Genomic DNA, 20456 nt, shown 5'->3' with positions numbered 1-20456 from the left:
GCAGGTCATCCACAAGCATGCAAGCTTGTACCACGGCCACGCAGCTGATCCCCAGCTTGTCCTGTCATTTCCACCGGATGACCCTGCCATCGAGGCAACGATATCCTCCTGCCTCTCTGACATCTCCTCATGGATGAGGGAATGGTACCTTCACCTACTGTAAACCCCTCAGGGGCTCAGGGGCATTCCTGTCCATCAGGTTGTCCACCAGGACTTCCAACACAACATCACCTCTACATACAGGACTGTCTCAGAAAATTAGAATATTGTGATAAAGTTCTTCATTTTCTGTAATGCAATTAAAAAAATAAAAATGTCATACATTCTGTATTCATTACAAATGACAGTTTAAGATTAAGCTTAAGATTCCCAGAATATTCTAATTTTTTGAGATAGGATATTTGAGTTTTCTTAAGCTGTAAGCCATGAACAGCAATATTAAAATAATAAAAGGCTTGCAATATTTCAGTTGATTTTTAATGAATCCAGAATGTATGACATTTTTGCATTACAGAAAATAAAGGACTTTATCACAATATTCTAATTTTCTGAGACAGTCCTGTATATCCCACATTCCAAAGTGGTGACAAATCTGGACATCATGATTGATGACCAGCTATCCTTTTCTAACCAGGTTCCTGCTATTATCCAGTCATGCCGATTTGTACCCAATTCTTGATGCAAGCCAAGGTTATCTCCTGCCTCATCTACTGCAACGCTCTCCCTTTTCCAAGCTTTTGTTACAAAACATTTACAAAACACAGGGGGTCGTGGTTTTCGATGAACCTAGTAGGGCTTAGGTCACGCCGCAGCTCATTAGCCAGCACTGGCACCCATTAGCCGCTCCAATCACGTTTAAATGACTTCTGCTGTCCTACAGAGTGATATCTGGCTCCCACCTACCTCAAATCAGTCATACAGGCTTACACTCCAGGCCGCTCATCATGTTCCTCAAGGGGACGCTTTCTGGCAGTCCCATCCCTACACCCAGGGAAGTCTCAGTCCACTCGGTTTTCGCAAACGGTTCCACGCTAATGGAGCGATCTGCCAAGTGCTATCAGAGCAGAGAGTACCTCTGTATCTTCACGAAGTTCTTAAAGACACACCCATCTTCATCTTCTCTTCTAGTTGCCAAAAATGATCAGTAATCTCACCCCAGTCTCTTTTGCACTTTTCAATTGTGGGTGATTCCAGAGCTGTAGTTTTGATTGTGTTTTATGCTTGCACTTTGTAATTCCCCTTTTCCTTTTAGAAATTATGCTTTTGCCATTCTGCAAGCATTCTCTGCATCAAGCAGCCACATTTTATTTATTTTTTTTTTTTTACTTTATTTTTAAGAAATTTTACAATATATATGGGACAAGGGGAAAAAAAAGAAAGGGACATTAACAAACGGCACAGATGGGATAATAAAAAGCACAGGGGTAAAGTGGATCAATATAATGTGTACATTTTAAGAGATAGAGCTAGGTCCAGGTCTCAAAGACAATTGTATTTTTATCTTCGTATGTCCACAATCTACTGTATCATTCATATTGTAGAGCATAAAGTACTCAAAGCCAAGACAACAAAACACAATCACATAAATAAATGCTAACTGTGTCCTGCTATGGTGAGGAACCATATTCCAAATGAGCTGTCCATTTCCTCCAGTAAGTAGAGAATTTATCCATGCACAAGTTCAAGGAAAAAGTCAGTCTTTCCATGTCATATATTTCTTTCACAATTGTAATCCACTCCTCCTTCGATGGGGGCTCTTTTGATAGCCATCTCCTCGTAATAGCTTTCTTACTGGCCACCAACATTATTTTAATCAAGTATTTATCAGTAACATTCATTGTGGGTGAGATATTACCAAGATAAATTGTACAAAAATCGTGTTCAATCTCAAAGCCTACAACTGATTTAATTTTCTCCACTACATCCCGCCAGTAAGGTTGTATAATCGGACAGTCCCAAAAGACGTGGAAATGGTCCGCTTGGGCATTTCCACATTCTCTCCAGCACCTTCCGTAACTTGGGTGACCTTTATGACGTTCTTTAATTTTGGGAGTAATAAAAAAACGAATCATGTTCTTCCAGGAAAATTCCCTCCAATGACCAGAGCTGGAAGTGCTCATTTGAGTTTTGCAAATATTTAGCCAATCATCTTCTGAAATTGTTATTTTTGCCTCCTTTTCCCAGGTGGATTTAACATAATGAGTGGAATAATCATTGAGGGACTGTAAACAGGAGTAGATTCTAGAAATCAATTTCTGGTTTAACTTAGATTTGTATGCATCAATCATGATGTTAACTAAATCAGAGGTACCTCGCTCTGTTGTTTTTATATCACAGTTAAAATAAGCTCTCACCTGTAGGTACCTGAAGAAGTCTTGGTTTTCCAAGTCATAGTTGTCTTTAAGTTTTTGAAAACAGTCTAGTCTCCCTTTACCAGAAATGAGACAGTACGTTGTAATGCCCTTCCACAGCCACTGTTTGAAACGCCCATCCAGTTCGGCGGGTTTAAAATCCTTATCATGCGCCACCCATCGTAATATTTTGATATGATTTTCCAGTTTGTTCTTATAACATTCTGCAAACCAAATGTTTAGGGGGGTTTTTGTCCAGATACTTAGGTTTTGTTTATGCATTATGTATAGATTTTTGTCTCCTAGCAAGCTTTGCAGGGGCATGTCTAATTGGCTTAGTTCTAGACTTTTCCATTTAGCATTATAATATGGATTGCACCAATAAGTCAGGTACCTAAGCTGAGCAGATTTATAATAGTTATCTATATTTGGAAGAGAGAGTCCCCCTTTTTCTTTGGACAGTTGCAAAGTTTTGTATCTGATCCTTGGTTTAAGGCCTTTCCATATGAACCCAGATAGCATTCTCTTCCATTCCGTTAATTGCTTTTCAGGTATTTCTATTGGTATTGACAGAAAAAGAAAAAGCAATCGCGGCAAAATATTCATTTTAACTATATCTATTCGATTGTGTAAATCTAGTGGTAATAAACTCCATTTATCCAGGTCTGTCTTTATCTCTTTGGTAATTGGCAAATAGTTAGTTGCATAAATGTTGGATAAATCCTTTGGAATTTTTATTCCCAGATATTTGATAAAGTCATTCTCCCATCTGAAATCGCACAGATTTTTTATTTGTAAAGAAGGTGTATAATTAAACGAGATGATTTGTGTTTTATGAACGTTTAACTTGTAGCCCGAATAGTGACCAAATGTTTTTAAGGATGACATTAATTTGGGTAAACTCAAATCTGGTTGTGAAAGGGTGATCAATATGTCGTCTGCATAAAGGCAGGTCTTGTATTCAGTGCCTCTGAAATAGATTCCTTTTATGTCTCGGTCTTCTCTAATAGCCTGAGCCAGAGGTTCGATAAATAATGCAAACAAAGCCGGACTTAAGGGACATCCCTGCCGGCAGCCTCTTTCAAGTGACACAGGATTAGACAGACTACCGTTTATTTTGATTCTGGCTGAAGGGGAATGATATAATTTTTTTAGGTATGAGATAATTTTAATATCAAAGCCAAATCTTTGTAATGTTAAGTATAGATATTCCCAAATAACTGAATCAAATGCCTTTTCGGCATCAAGGCTGAGGACAATGGATTCACCTTTATCTTTGCTCATTTGCTCCATTAAATGTAAAGTCCGTCTCACATTATCTTGTGTCTGTCTGGTTTTGAGGAACCCAGTCTGGTCTTCATCTATCATGTCCGGAATAATATTTTCTAATCTTTTTGCTATTATTGAAGCAAATAATCTGTAATCCAAGTTCAAAATCGATATCGGTCTATACGAACTGCATTCAGATTTATCTTTGCCCATTTTAGGAATAACTGAGATAATGGCATGTCTCCAAGAAGCTGGTGCCTCACCCCCATTAAGTATGAAGTTAAAGCATTTCAATAATGTTGGTGAAAGTAATTCTCTGAATGTCTTATACCATTCAGCAGAATATCCATCTTCACCGGGCATTTTGCTTGTCTTGAGTCTCGAAATAGCGTTATCCAATTCTTTTTGTGTTATGTCATTCATCATTGTTTTATTCTGTTCTATTCCAATGGATGGTAGATCCAGTGAGTTAAGAAAATCTGTAATACTTAAGGAGTCTACTCCTTTCGGTTGCGCGTACAGATCTTTATAGTAATTTACAAAAGACATTTGTATTTCTTTTAGTTTGTGACAAGTTTTACCAGAATGCGTGTTCTTAATTTTGTGGATGGATCTTTCTTCTTGTTGTCGTCTTATCCTCCAAGCTAACAGTTTTTTAGCTCTCGGTCCATTATCATAGTACTTTTGTTTGATGAACTTTGCTTTCATCTCCTCATATCTATCATATAGTTTATTTAGGTTTTGTTTAATAAGTTTTATCTGATCTAATAATTTGGGATCATTAAGTTCCACGTGTCTCATTTCTAGATTTTTTAGTTCCTGTAATAGGTCTTTTATTTGCTTCTCTTTTTCCCTCTTTTTAATTGAGGACCACAATATAAGTTTTCCCCTTATTACTGCCTTAGCAGCATCCCATACAGTACCTGGAGACACTTCACCGGTATCATTTTGTTCCAGGTATTCTTTAAATTCCTTATGAATGTATTGATTACATAAGGGGTCATTTAATAAGTTTGTGTTAAGCTTCCAAGTTGTATTTTTAATTTCAGTGTTAAGATGTAGGGACAGATATACACCAGCATGGTCTGAAATATCTTTGACCCCTATTTGGCAGTTTGAGATTCTATGTCTCTCTGAGTGAAACATAAAAAAGTAGTCGATTCTTGAATGAACATTATGGGGATGGGAGAAAAATGTAAATTGTCTTGCTGTTGGGCTTAATTCCCTCCAAACATCCATCATACCTGCTTCGAGGAGAAGTTTCTTAACAGTATCTGTCTCAGAATTAATTCTTTTCGTTACATTAGTGGAGTCAAGCGAGGGTTGTAATTGTACATTCCAATCTCCACCACAAATAAGGACCCCCTCAGCCTCTTGAGCAATCAGATCAAATATTTTCTTCATAAATGTCTTATCATTACCTGGGGGTCTATACACATTTAAAAGTGTTACCTGCTTATGATCAATGTAACCTTTCACTAGAATGTATCTCCCTTCGGTATCCTTTATCTGTTTGGAGATTTGGAACACAACTTTGTTAGAGATTAATATTATAACTCCTCTTTTTTTCCCATGTTTATAGGATGAATAATATGCATTTTTAAAGCCCAAATGTTTAAACTTCTCATGTTCTTTATCATTAAGATGGGTTTCTTGCCAAAAGATAACATGTTGTTTTTCTCTCTTCATCTTAGTGATCAACTTGCTCCTTTTGATAGGATTTTGTAGACCATTAATATTTAATGTAATAATCTTATATTCCTGATTCAGCATTATGACTCTTTAATTTTGATACACACATTTCCCACCTCTATTACTGTAAGCATGTAAATAAAAACCATCTGTGCTGAACATAACAATAAAACAAAAATAACCTCCAACAGTGAAGTAAAATAACAACTTCTGAACAGGGAGGGGAAGCCTCCGAAGGAAGGGCCCCTCCAGATGTGTCCTAACATCATCCAAAAGCGAAATTAGTTCGCTCAAACAACGGTTCGGTGTAGTTCAAGTCACCCCGTGGAACAGTCCGATAGGTATATATTTTTTTAATGTTTTTAGCTAAGAACTATGGCATTCAACACGTGTACAATCAAAAGGGGGGCGTTACCCGTCACACAGCGCAAAAGAACAACTCCCAACAGTGTCCTGAAATACCTCTCATCATTCCTAGTTTTGCCTCCCTCTCATCGTCACTGATGCGCGCACCTCAGTCCATGCTCTCCTGATGTGTGAGAGCTCGCTGGAATCTCCGGAGCTTCTCTTTAGCTCGCTCGATGTCTGCGCCCCGGCTCCGACGCACCGGGGAGCCGGCGGTCCGCCACGCGCCCTCCGCCAGCTTCACATGAGGCGCCACGGCCGTCCGGGATGCGCTGTCGGGCGCACTTCCCGCGTCGGTTCCCTCGTCAGCTGTTAGTATCCCCCTTTTCAGCATATCCTTCGTCGCTTCATCCGCACTGTTGTATGTGGTGGGTCCTCCATCATAAAAAACTCGGAGTTTAGCGGGTGCAGGTGTTTGAAATCTGAGTCCACGTTCTTTCAGCACTTTTCTCAAAGGCGCATATTCCTTCCTCTTTTTGATGATTTCTGCTGGGTAATCATGATCGAAGTAAATTCTCTTCCCATTTATCTGTATCTCTCTTTTTTTCCATGCGCTGCTGAGCACAAGTTCCTTGGTTTTATACACGAGGAAATATGCGATCATGGATCTCGGGGCTGCTTGCGGTGGTGGTTTTGGTCCGAGTGACCGGTGGCAACGTTGTATTTTGAGGTCAATGTCAGGGAGTTGCAGCTCCGATTTAATGAAATTCTCCAGAAACTGACATGCATCCTTCCCCTCCTCTCCCTCGGGGATCCCGAAGATGCGGAGATTATTTCTGCGGGAGCGCGTCTCTAAATCTGTTAGTTTAGACACAATGCGCTCTTGCTCCTTCAAAGCCTGGAGAAGCGAGTCCCTCGCAGTCACACTCCACTCCTCCACATCGGCCACTCGCGTCTCCATCTCCTCCATCCTTGCCTCCGTGGTTTTGAGTTCTGCCCCGATCTCGCTCAGTTTCTGATTAACTTCTTCTTTAAAGTTTCTGAGCTCTTCTCTCAAGTCTCTTTTGATTGTCTCACAAAATGCGCTCAATTCTTTTTTCATGTCCTCGTGTCCTGCTTTTATGTCAGCGCGGATAGCATCTAAGCTGGCCTGTAGGGCGTCCATGGGAGCAGGCACGTTAGCTGCACCTGAATCAACTTCTCCTGTCGCCATATGTTCGTTTTCCTCAACGTTTGGACTCGTCGCGGTCTTAGCGTTTCTCAGTTGGTATTTCCCCATAGGAGTTCACAGGTATAAACTGGGTGGGTTCTCTATAACTGGGGAAACGTCGGACCGTTCCGGGAGCTCTCTGACTACACCACCGACCAGCTCGCCGCCATCACCGGAAGTCCCGATCAAGCAGCCACATTTTAATTTCAGTTTTAGCGCCTTGGGAATCACTGTGTCAAATAGAAGCAGCGTCAGTTCTATGGTGCAGAAATATACACAAGGTGTATATATACAAGGTGGAAAACAAACATTGTATCTAAAATTAAATGCTAGATTTATTATTCAGCAAACATAAGAAGCACAGTTCATGATCTAAACGTTTGCAGGAAAAAGAAGAGAGAATCATCAATTTTTTACCCTTTTTTTTTTACCCTATTTTTTCTCATTTCGTTTTTTTTTTTTTTTTTTTTGGGGGGGGGGGGGGGTGTTTCCTGAGGTTTGGCCTGGTTCTCTCCTTCTCTTTTCATGCTACTCCTGTGAGTATATGTGTTGTAGGTGTGTAACTGTTAAAATAATCTTTGAAAGGTGGAAAATGATAGAGGGTTAACCCTTAACTTAAATGCACACAGTTTGCCTTCACCAAAGAGTGAAATACAAAAATGATTTTAAATAAATAAATGATGAATAAAGTTGGAGCTCTGTCAACATCCTGAGCCAAGTAATTTCATCTATGCAAATGTGTTTCAGATAAAATATGAAAAGAAAATGTCCTCTCTCTCACTTACTTTTTTCTAACTTTCCTTCCCTCTCTTTACTCATAGGCCTTTGATGCATTCATCTATATCTTCTTTGCCTTGGAAATGGTGATAAAGATGGTGGCTCTCGGGATCTTTGGCCGTCGCTGTTACCTGGGAGACACCTGGAACAGACTAGACTTCTTCATTGTCATGGCTGGGTGAGCAACTGCTTTGTGTCGGTGTCACCAATAATCCTGTTCCTGGTGTTGTTATTATTGTATCCCCTTTCTCTCCATCTTCTTTACCTTAATCATGCTGTTGGGGTTGTGGGGGGTTTGGGCCCGTCCAAGCAGACATTGGCCAGGAGCTCACACATGCTTGATATTTTCTTTTATCATGCATGGTGGAGATGGTTAACACAGTTTTTCTTATTTGGTTGCTTGTTATTCTTTTTGATAAAACTCTTTTGGGGAAAATTTAAGTGATGTGTAACATTTTAAAGAGCTAAAGCCAAAGGTAAAATAAACATGTTGTTGCACTCTGTGGATACAGCTCTACTGGGAAAAACAACCACATCAAGGAGGTCAGCAAATGCAGTTAAACAATACAGTACATTAAAGTCTGATTGGCAAAACCTTCTGGCAGTTGTGACTGTGTTTTCCAAGCTGTCTGAGCAGAAAATGCTGTTATCTTTGAAATTGTGTTTTGAAGTGGTTTTTGGAGGGCTGCAGGAACATTATGCTGCCTTCCTTTGTAGAGTCAGGGCAGAAAACATTTCCTGTTTACTGTATATGTCATTCTGGAAAAGAATGGAAAACAACCTAAATATTGTGGTATAACCAAACTGCTTTAATGGCTCCATTTCAATTTAGAGTATACACTCACTTAAATGCCAAAAAAATGATCAGCTTCAATATCTAAGTGACACTAAAACCAGCTGATGATTAAAATGAAAATAAGTCAGAAAAATGTTGGCTTATATTAAGGGACGGAAGTCAAAAAACACACACACAAACAACTTTTGACTTTTGCCTTTTGACGGAACAGTTGATGCAAATGGTGTTTATGTATTAATTTCTTTTTCCTGTAATTTTGAAGTGGGAACGAGTGCAAAAGAGGGGGAATTTTACCCATGATATTTAAAACAAATGCTGTCTTTAGTTTTCGTCACTCAAGCAGCTATTCTGTCACAGATATTCTGAACAAAACAAACACATCTGCTGAAAACACCTGCTACGACCAAAGTGAAATGAGCCGCTCAGATATGGGTGATAAAGCAAGTCTATGTGAGTTTGTGCACTGCCACGGCGTGAGGACATGTATCTGCTTACATGGTTCCATTGTCAGGTCCCACCTCACCTCTGAGACGAGAAGAAAGTCATCATTAACATGAATCAAGATCATACTTTATTATGAAGACTTAAGCAGGGTTTTCAGTGGGTTAAGGTTGGGGTCAGGATTTCATAAGTAATAGTATGATCATGCCTTCTAATGGATTAGAAAAGTGGCTGGTGCAAGAGTGGAAAACAACCAGAGAGCTGCAGACTTGCCAGGGCTGGTGGAAGGACATTCATCTTCATTTGAGCTGAATCAGTTTATCCCCAATGGATGTTCAGTTTCTCTCTGTGAGTGCATGCATTTGTTTATGGCACAGCACTGGCTTTACAGATTACTGTCTGTCAGCTTATGGCTTCAGAGTCTATCTAATATGTGTATGCCCGTCTGTGTTTCCAAACACATTTGTGTGTACACCTCTGTCTTCGTATTTCTCTGTGCATCGTACATTAGATTAGTGTCTCGACTAATTGCAGAGGGCACTGCCAGCATTGCCAGGCCAAATCACAGCTGACATTCTTTTATGAGCTCTGTGTCTGTTATCCATGGGTTACCCACCTCGCTCTTTCATGCTGCTGTTCTTTCGTTCTTTCTGACGCGTTACTCCCACTTCAGACCACAGCCATCCAAGTGGGTGCTGAAGTCTAGTTTAGTTTATACGTATATATATATATGAAACTGGAACTCTGAATGATATGACAAGTATGGCTTCTGAGGTGGATATATAGATGTGATATTATAAAAATAATTAGAGATTAGAAGAAGATCCGAGGGGGATCCATGGAGATAGTGTAGGGCAGCGCAGCCGCCTCACAGCTAGAAGGTTCAATTCTCGCCAGGGTGCGTGTTTACTTCCCCATGACTCCAGCACCCACAACCTAACTATCACTTAGGTACAGTAGGAGCACTGGGGTAGGAGCACATTTTATCACTGGGTGATAAAATGGGAAAAAATCAGAGATAAACACTTAAGAAATGAAAGAAAAAGATCAAAAAAGTAGGGAGGCAAAGTCTGTGGTTTCATACAATAACTATCTACAGACTGTCATGAGACCTTTTCATCAAAACAAACAAAATCATCAACACGTCCAAGGAAATGGCCATAATCAAAGTGTTTAATATTATCACAGGATGCTTCTTATTCCCTCCTCTGCATACAGCTTGCAACTGCTACAGCCATGTTGCTGCTGGTGGTTCAGATATGTGCACATAAAAAAAAACAAAAGAGACGAATCTTCATTAAGTTCAATAAAGATATTCCACTTTGTTCAATGAAAATGTAAAAAAGAGTGCCAAGACTAAAGCCATTATGCCGTAGATAATTGATGACCAATAGTGTAGTCTCTGTAATTACCATATCTGTTCTGGTCCTCCTAATGACGTTAGCACATGTCTCTTGAGGGATCTCCCATCACAAATTGTTCCAGCTCATCTAAACTGAATGCTTTCTGACCATGGGAATTAACTTTAGCCTCCCCTCCTCAGAATCCTGAATTGAATTGAGATCTGGGCTCTGAGGGGCCCGTGTCTCGGTCTGAAGACCCAGTGGCAACATAAAGTTCACTGGCAGGAGATTTCTTGTCATCATTCCTTGGAATATTGACACAAGCCTCTTTTTTCACACAAGTAAGGTCTCAGGGCAGTTCAGCATCAATCTTTTTTTTCCTCAATGTTTTGGAAATGTTTTTGCACATTTAACAATGTGTAGTCCTTAAATCTGTTCTAGAAACCGTGAAAGTGTTGGGAATGGTAGTATATCCTTCCCACTTAAATGAGCACCCACTATCTTTTGAGTTCCAGGCTAATTTCTTTTGGCTTGGTGATATCATTTCTTTAGAAGAAATTAAGAGGAACTTTTTCCAGTGAAGTGTTGCAATAACAAAAGCTCACAAAGTCCTTAAAGTCAGTTTCAAATGGTAACTGATTGCTCTGGTGAGCTTTGAAGGTGAAAATCACTTTGGAGCTCATCATTTTAACCAGCTCCATTTTCAGTATATTTTATTTAAAGCTAAATTATCTGAAAGTGGCCTTAACATCAAGTAATTTCTTTCTTCCGTCTTTGTGAAGTTTTACAGCTAATGCAATCATTGGCCTGGGTTTTGGGAAAGTTCCTTTTAGTGCATGTGGGCCTGATAATTTTTACTTTGACTGTAGGCTGCTCAGCCTTTTGTCATCAGAAGTTTGAATATAATGCAGTTGTGGTTCTTTATTTTTATTTTTTTGTGTGTTTGAACTTTGATTGTTATTATTTTTTAGGCAAAAATGACAGTGTCAAGTGTAACATCCATCCATCCATCCATCCATTTTCCACCGCTTATCCGTTACCGGGTCGCGGGGGCAGCAGTCTCAACAGAGATGCCCAGACTTCCTTCACCCCAGACACTTCCTCCAGCTCTTCCTCCAGCTCTTCCTCCAGCTCTTCCGAGGGGAGTCCGAGGCGTTCCCAGGCCAGCCGAGAGACATAGTCTCTCCAGCGTGTCCTGGGTCTTCCCCGGGGTCTCCTCCCTATGACAAACGATGAATAAGGGTTCTGTGGTGATCAGAGAGACGCTGTTCCAAAAAACTAATGCATATTGTGAGCAAAGCAACATATATACAACTTTATCTTTCAATCATTAACTGGTGAATTGTTAATTCATTAAGTTAGTAGAGGCTCACACCTTTGACAACCAGGGTCACTGCATGTGTGGATTTAAGAAGATGTCCGTCATGCTAAAGGGGCATCTGAACTTTTTTTATTTGGTCTGCCCTTTAGGTCTCCCCTGAAGCTCTAGAACTTAATATGCACACTCAGATATACTATAATGACATGAAAGCATGAATGAGATGAAGGTGTCACATTTTTTTTTTAAAAGCAATGAAACAAGATGACGAACAGTCATCAAAAGGACGCTTTTGGCAGTCTACTAATTGCCTTCCCAAATACACCGGCATGATTGATGTGCACAGGCAGTGACACTGTTATAGAAAAGACACACACACACACACACACACACACACACACACACACACACACACACACACACACACACACACACACACACATACATACACCCACACACAGTGTATTAACAAAGACAGAAACGTTTTAAAGGCCCCTAAACACGCAGGGTACATTTGTGATCCTGATATCGGTGCCCTTGTATGATTAGATGTAGATTTTATGTATTTATTACTCACGCTTTAACTTCATCATATAAAAGATAAGACTACTCTTGTGTTTTCTGGGTTGCCAAGAGGAGCATGTTTTACTTTTAATGGCCTCAAAGCTTCCTTCTGACATTTTACCTCTTGCATGAGTCTCCTAGGAGCTCACACTGAATCATTAGAACTGGCACAGATACCATTGTTGTTGTTTTTTTTACGCAGGTTGTAATAAGACCACTATGCCCAGCTGGAAACGTCTAGCCCCAAAACAACTGTTGTGTTCTTCTTTATACTCTGACATTTTCATCAAGCTGCTGTGTGGCATTTCGGCTCTTTGGTCTAATGTGGAGATAAAATTGGTCTGTGCCGTTCTTTTACATCCCTGCGAAAAATGGATTCTTTCAGCCCCGAGACGCATGAGCTTTAAGGACAAAAAAATATAGCTATTGAAACAAGTGGAGGAAGAAGAAAGTATTTCACCTCAAGGTTTAAATATGTCTTTACAGTATGAATACATTGATAGTGGTTCAGGCAGCTGCCTGCAGGCTGTCGAGCAGTTCAGACCCTTGTTCCACCAAGTAATCCTACTTAAGCATGAGTCAGTGTGCTTCTCCATTGATGAATTGTGAGGGCCAAACGAAAAGAGGTCCCCTGTGGGATCAATAAAGTATCACATTATTGTAAATTACATGGTTTTCATAATATCTTTGTGAGACACAGTGAGTGTGGCTTGTTTAGTCGAGGTCAGCAGATGAGCTTTGGGCATTATTAGCTTCTAACAGTGGTGCACATGTTGGTATCACGCTGTGTCAGCGCTGCTGTCGCCCTGGGGACATTAAGTTTGTGTTCACATTTACACAAACAGTTTTGAAGCCTTTTACACAATGGACACTATTTATACACACACCTACATTCACGAATGGCCATCTACTCAGTCATGTATTACACAACTGCTGTACTCCTCCTGCTCTCACTCAAACTATCTCTGCGTTGATGGTTACAGTTACAGTGTGTGGCACATTCAAACAGACACACGCACACGTGGCCAACCGTGACCGCTCTCCTGCGAAAGTAGTTTGGGTTGGGGGGCACAAACAGCTTAGCCATGCTGTGGAAATGACTTGCTAACTGATGCCAGGCTCCGACTGAGACACAACACCCTGCAGGCAACATTCAGAATAGAACAAATCCCTTTTTTTTCTCCTGCCTTTTCTCTCCCTTACCGCTCTTTCATGTTATTCACCCCCTTTGATGTTTTGTCACTTTAACCCCTAAACATTTTCTTATTGAGTTGTGTACCTCTTTTTGTCTCCCATTCAATGAATACACACAGTAAGAACACTGTTTTGAGTTAGGTCAGTGCTCGAGTCTTTCTAATCCAGTGATGTTGTATTTTGAAGAAGTCGTGAGAAATTACAGAAAAACAAGTTGAATTATATTTTCTTTTTCCTTTTCTCTCTTTTTCCGATGATCCAGCATGGTGGAATACTCACTAGACCTGCAGAACATCAACCTGTCAGCCATCCGGACTGTGCGGGTCCTTCGACCGCTAAAAGCCATCAACAGAGTGCCAAGTGAGCGCAACTTAAGTGTTTAATGTGTGGTTGAGAGTGCAAATCACTTGCAACGTGGGTTAGAGTTCATAACTTTTTTGTGTTTTTACCTGTGCCTGCAGTTTGTCTGTCGGTTCACATAAAGTATAAACGCACTTGCAGGAAAATTCATGTAAATGCATTTCAGTTTTATTAAATTTCTGTCTTTTTCATGCAACCCCATGTCACCTGCTCCCAGTGGGCAACATTAAACTTTCACCGTATGTTTAACTGCAAAGTCACAGCTTCATCAGATTCACAAAACATCTATTAATACTTTTCGCTGATCAGTTCCTCTCATCTTCAAATCAGTTAATAGATAAACTTGCATAAAGTTATAGGTTAATATGACTCTATACAGGGAGAAAGATTTTAGGTAATCAACCAATAGAGAAAGCCCTGCATCCAGCTTAAACACAGCTAATAGCGTGTATCCTTGGAGAGGATGATGATCACAGGCTTAATCATTTCAAATCTTATTTTCATTATACCACAAAGTACAACTTTTTCCACTAGGATTTTTATCTTTTTCACGTGACGGCGAAGGTAAATAACCAGCAACAGGTCCAATATAACCAGGGGTATTCTATACCTCAGTTGTTCACCTCAGACTGACTTGCTCGTTTGACATCAACACAAAATCAAAAAATAGCTGTCAGTCTCTATTGTACTCCATGTTAAACCGTCCAAGTTTAAAGGTAATAAAAACATATTTACAGCTCGGTACAGCGCAACAAAAAATGATAATATTTGAATTAGTTTAACTATCCTGACATCTGTAAGTTATGTGACATTTTATTTCCCCGAAAAATTTAATAAAGTCACCAATTTATTCAGTATTTGTCTCTTTTGTTGTGACAACTACATGGTAATTTATTATGTTATCAACTCTCTATCATCCCTTTAGCTACATCGGACTCAGCGTTTTCGTTGAATGATGAGCTATGAGAGCATACTCATTGTTATTTTAATGATAATAAGGCGTTTTATGCTGTTAATTGTACTTATAGAGCTCTGCACCAGGGTGTGGGTTTGCATCAATCTGTCTGGGAAGGAGAAGGCCACTGAATAAGCCTTTTGGGTGAATGCTGACAATCGGCTGGCCTGAGGCCGAGTCAGCATCCCCGGATCAGGCTAGTTACTGCTAGTCGGACAATAATCTAGCGACGGGTGGCCGGGCAGCTCTGGTGGTGCTCAGGCCGAGCTCCGGCAGTCCTCATTTTCATTCTGGCAGTCCTCGTTTCAGATGTTGATATTGAATTGACTTCAGGTTCAGATCAGAATAATGTAGGGTATCATTCATTAGCATCATTGGACTAATAAGTAAGTAGCTTTAGTAAGTCGCTTTATGGGGTAATACTGTGAGTAAGGTGCTTTTGGTGTCTGAGTTAAACAGGCATTTTCCATCTGACTGCCAGGCCTTCTTTGTTTCTTTGCCTCTTTGCCCTGTTTGGGATTAATCGGGGTTGACCAGAATCAATTCCAGTCAGTTTGGTATATGCCTAAAAGCTTGATTAAATGTTTACACAGTGGGTTTGTTCTCTTTGCACAGTTCATTGAGACTGCTCAAAAGTTACAGCAACCAGATTCAATTTGATTCAATTCAGTTTATTTATATATGTGTCGTTTACAATACAAGTTGGCTCTAGGTTTCCAGAGACCCAGAGTAAACCCTCGAGCAATTATTAAATAAACAATTGCAACAAAAACTCCCCTAGAGGGAGAAACCCCTTAAAGCCAACAATATGGCAAGGAAAAACTGAAGAACGGAGGAGGGAGATAGGACAAACAAGATGAAGAACAGAGAGAGAAGAGCTACAGATATGTTGTCAATGGTATATAAGACTGAGTTGAGTCATCTGTTAGATGGAGTACTTAAGATTTCTATGTACATATGACTGATACAGGATGACTTGATGTACTACAGTGACAACTATATAAACAGGCGTAGACAATAAACACTGTGTTCGGTGTTCAGAGGGCTACAGGTCCCGAAACATGGTTGATTTAGCTGGGGTTCATTCAGGAAGGTCTATAGGAACGAAACAGTCTAGAGTCAGGTCAGGACGTGAGGAAGTGACTGAAGGTGAGGAAACACCCTCAGCCATTGCTGGATGAGCCTGGTTGATTTCTGCTCTAATTCTGATGATTTTACTGCTAAAGAACCTCATAAAGTCTTCACTACCAAGAGTTGCAGGAATGCACAGCTCAACAGATTTGTGGCTCTTTGTCAGCCTGGCTACAGTGCTGAACAGAAAATATGGGTTATTTAAAGCTGTTCTAGCACTGTGAAGGGCTTGTAGCATCCCTAGATTTAACATGGGGTTTGAGGCTTCTATGGCTTTTCCTCTTCCACAGAGAAGCTACAGTACCATTCAGGTGAAGCTGCTAAAAGAAAAACAACTGCTCACTAACAAATGTCAGAGAGCCACTGCAGCACCTGAAAAATGTAAGCAGAGAGTGTTTGGTGTGTTATTTCAGGGCCAAACAGGCTGTAATGAAATGTTGACTTCTGGAAATAGTTATGCATTGCAGCATGGATCCTCAGATATGATTTGTTACTTTATGAATATTTGCAATCCAGCAGACGCGTGCACACATGTATGGATGGACCTTTTTTTAAATTCACTGTGGTTGTCTGGGACGTGTAGATACTCTAGATCTTACTGAATGTAGGTATCAATAAGCTGCCTGTAATGAGTGTGTGGCATTGGATTCTGTTCCCTTTCTGTGACCCCATTAGAGGTGAGGAAGCAAGGGGAGAAGGCTATTTGTTTTTTGTTTGGTTGGATTGCTTTTTTGCCGACAGGTACAAAGGCCACATGAACACATCCTGACCCCTCACACACTTCCATTTGTAACACTCCAACAGAATGGTTGCTAGTGGTCCTGTGTGGTGGGTGTACATTCTGTTGTGTCAGATTTATTTTTGATGAAATTGAAATGATATACAAGGAGTGACAAATGGTATGGGAGGAAACAATAAACACCAAAGCAAATAAAAACAAGGGAAGAAGAGTAATTGAATGGGATCTCTTATGTGTCCTTTTATGATACACAGAAACATGAATCCCAAACTAAGTAACTATAATACAGTACCTCCCTCCACCCAAAAAAAAGACAAAAATAAAATAAAATGAAATAAAATCAGTCAAAAGAATAACATATCTTCCCCCAATGTACATAACTGACCCTCAAAGGCCCATGTACACTTGTGGTGCTTTCAAACCGTAGTTCTTTTGTTCTGGTCTGAATCACATGAGTTTGTTGTAGTGTTTTCAACTTAGTTTGGTTAATTTTCAAACAGAGAAAAATCTAAAAGGTTAAAAATATATGACTTCAAACAACACAAGAACATCCTCGCCACTTATTGCTCAGACATGTCTGCTAAGGGAACAAACTCTTTAAATACAGGAAGATCCCGTGTGTTGGAATGTCCCGGTACGGCGCTTGCTCTGTGTGATATAATGATGCTATGCGTATTTTATTATATATTGTTAATCTATGCAGATTTGTTGTGCTGCTACTAGTAATTGTTTATGTTGCCTCTTTTTATTGCTTGTGGGAGGTTTTTTTAATCACTCTTTCTAAATAATTCACAAAATGAGCTGCAGCTGGAGAGGAACATTTTAATGCACTCAAGTCACCAATAACAAAATAGTACAGGATTTTGTATGCATTAATTACGCAGAACTGTTAATTGCGCGATTTATCCCAGTGTCGGTCCAACCAAAACCAAAGTCTCAGTAATTCTATGATCTGAACCATGCGATTCATGGCCTTTGGCCCCACTGGTTTGGTACGCGATCTCGCCAGGTGTATTGCACCAGTGTCTATCATGTGATTCAAACTGAAACCACCTCTTTTTCAGAGTTTCAATCCGAGTGCATTTACTATGTTCACACCAGATAAATAGAATTAACTGTGCCAAGCTGGAGTGGGAAGCCAGTGAGGTGTGAAAGCACCCATAAAAACCTCCAACCTATCCATCATTTTACAAAGCATATTTAATCTTAGGTTGGGGATTTCAAAAGTCCACTAAACTTTAACTTCAGTCACATCTTACAGAGTTAGAGCAGTTGTGTGTGTGTGTGTGTTAGATTGTTTCCTCCACGTTTAAATGAACATGTTGGGGAGTATGCTTCTTCTTGGCAGGGTACGTTGGACCATACTGAAACAAAGGTGCAAAAGGAAGCATCCATCTTTCGGATGGCTCCCCATCCATCCCAACAATGGATGCCTCCTCCTGGATCGGAAACCGCAGTAGCTGGCAAACGATACAGTCACCATAAATGATAATGGAGAGATAAAATGAGAAATACACTCTGCTTTAAGTGCCAAAAATGCAATGCGTAAAAAAGAATTTAAAAAGTATGTAGCTCTGTGCTCTTGTTTCTTGTTTGTGTATCCTTCGCTCTAACATTTACTCTTTGCTCGACTGCATCTTCTTTAGATTGTTTCTGCTTTCTTATGATCTGAAGCTGACTTTTTTTCCTTCTTTTTTTGGCACACCCTCAAGCACTGTCTCATTCTCATTTTCATTCTCTCACCCTTCGTTTCCCTTCATCCATCTCTCCCTCTCTTCAGCCAATCAGGCCTAATGGAGCAATGACCTAACAACAAGAACCCGTGGGAACAAATACATTTAGATTCGCCTCCAGCCGCCACCAGAGACACACACACGTCAGCAATGATACTGCTTCCCTTTTAAAGTTTCCATTTAAAGACACTTTAACTTAGAGGAAGAAAGATAGCATTTTTTCTGTATTGGAATTTATTTATTATAATCCTACCTGTTGAAATATTAAATGAACATTAATTAAAAAATAATAAATTAAACTACAAATTACTTTTCACTTAGTTTTTTTCCCTTATACTTGAGCTGGAATTCATACAACCGTATTGGAATTATATTTTTAGTCACATCACCAGGACTGATTTAAGATTTAGCAAACACAAACGTCGACTCCTCAATGATTGTTACGATTAAATATATATCACTAACATCTGTTCTCTATCATTATCTCCTTTACTTAACTTCTTGTCAGTGCATTTTGAATGCTGCAAGTGTTTTAACGGAGCACAAACTCACCTATAGACAAGGAAACAAAAGGGAGATGTAAAAATGTTGGAAAAGAAAATCACAAAACATAATGTCAAAATAATTTATGAAACATTTCTAAAGTGAATTACAAATGAGAAGTATATACACAGGGGAGGCAATGTAAGGTTTAGCATCTTGAAAAAGGCAACTCACTTCAGCAGTCGAACTGAAAAACAACTACTCTATTTATGCCAAAATCAAATTTGAACAAACGGCACAGTGTGGTGTACAAATAATGTAAAAATGGAAATGTATACCAGTCTGACATCAATCAAATTACCTAAACTATTGTCTGGGAAACAATATAAAATGCTGGATTCCATATAAATAAACGAGTAGAACTCACAGGGACGCTTAATTGTGAAAGTAAGAGCATTTCCACATGATGGGAAGATGCACTGAGACTAAACAGCTGTGCAGCCTTAAGAAAACAACTTTTCAGTGAAGGCCGATCAAAAAAGAAAAAAAAAAGCTTCAGTTTGCTTGTGGGGGACGAATATTGGACTCCATCAATAGATTTTCTTTAAATTTGTTTTTCTGGGGCAGACATATTCTAAGATGGAACTGCTAGGATTCTTCGGACATGAATAATGAAAAGAAAAGAAAGAATGTGAGCCCCAAATTGTGAAACTTTTAGAAAAAAAAAATTTGTCAGGGAGCATGAAACATCATTTTCACTCGTGCATTGGGAACCACAGTCCAGACTTTAACACCCCATAGAATCTATAACACATATGCCAGAGACAGCTTTATGTATTGTAATTAATCCAAGATCTTGATACAACACAACAGAAATCCAGTTATGGCCAGAAATAAATGCTGTGATTTCATATACCGGTACCTAAGTGTACACCAAAGTAAATTCTTGTTGCGAGAAAAGCTAAAGGGATTCTTCTTAATGACCAGACAACACATATTCAAGCATTCTCCTTTTTATATGGCCACCCCTCCTAATTATATTCCTCTTTGATACAAAGAATTAGTCCAGTTCCAGTATTTTCTGTGTGCATTGGAACCATCCAATGGATGCTGAAGAAAGTACCTCCATTTATATAAGCCATCGTTCATTTTGTTCATTCTTTTCCATTTCACGAAAGAGATTATGATCAAGTGACTTGGTATGGGTATCCATATCAATAATAATAGTTATAATAGTTATATAAAGAGTAATAGTAAAAATAATACACAACGAAAAGTCTATTGACTTTTTAATGATGTATTTTACTCATTTTATGGCCGCATGACAACACCATTAATGAAATGTGCCAAAGTAACGCAAACATTTATCCCCTCAGGCAGAGTGTTACATACATTAATATGTAGAGTTCGTTAGCTGCGCTAAAAAGCTTGTCAAAATGATCACTCCTAATGACAGATTGATCCAACATGATATATGGACTGAAAAAAGGTTCAGTCAGGTCCCAGTGTACTTCATGTCCTCTGTCCTAGAAACAAATAGACAAACTGTGATGGGAATCCATGAGTTTAAAGGTAATGACATTTATAAAGATTGAATAAATATTGACAGCAATGGAAGCAGGAAGAAGGGGTGATCTGTTAACTTACTTAAAATGTTATTTGTTTACAAAGGTTAGGTTACGAGGTGAACCACAGGTATGTGTGCTGTTGCACTCTCTCTTTTCTCAGCTTCTCTCCTGTCACTTGCTCTGTTCG

The 20456-nt window shown here is 39.5% G+C and overlaps 1 protein-coding gene across 1 annotated transcript in view; it reads left to right on the top strand.

The window, feature by feature from the left end:
- Nucleotides 1–20456, top strand: part of cacna1ia (calcium voltage-gated channel subunit alpha1 Ia) — a 202012-nt gene that overhangs the window by 99732 nt on the left and 81824 nt on the right. Inside the window, exons 4-5 of the mRNA XM_061712565.1 lie at nucleotides 7689–7822; nucleotides 13563–13660. Coding sequence (XP_061568549.1) covers nucleotides 7689–7822; nucleotides 13563–13660 — 232 coding nt within the window. The remainder of the gene's footprint in view (nucleotides 1–7688; nucleotides 7823–13562; nucleotides 13661–20456) is intronic.

This window comes from Cololabis saira, chromosome 21 (genome assembly GCF_033807715.1).
Source record: "Cololabis saira isolate AMF1-May2022 chromosome 21, fColSai1.1, whole genome shotgun sequence".
Lineage (NCBI taxonomy): Eukaryota > Metazoa > Chordata > Actinopteri > Beloniformes > Belonidae > Cololabis > Cololabis saira.
Note: the sequence above shows the minus strand (reverse complement) of the source record. Positions and strands in the feature narration are given on the sequence as shown.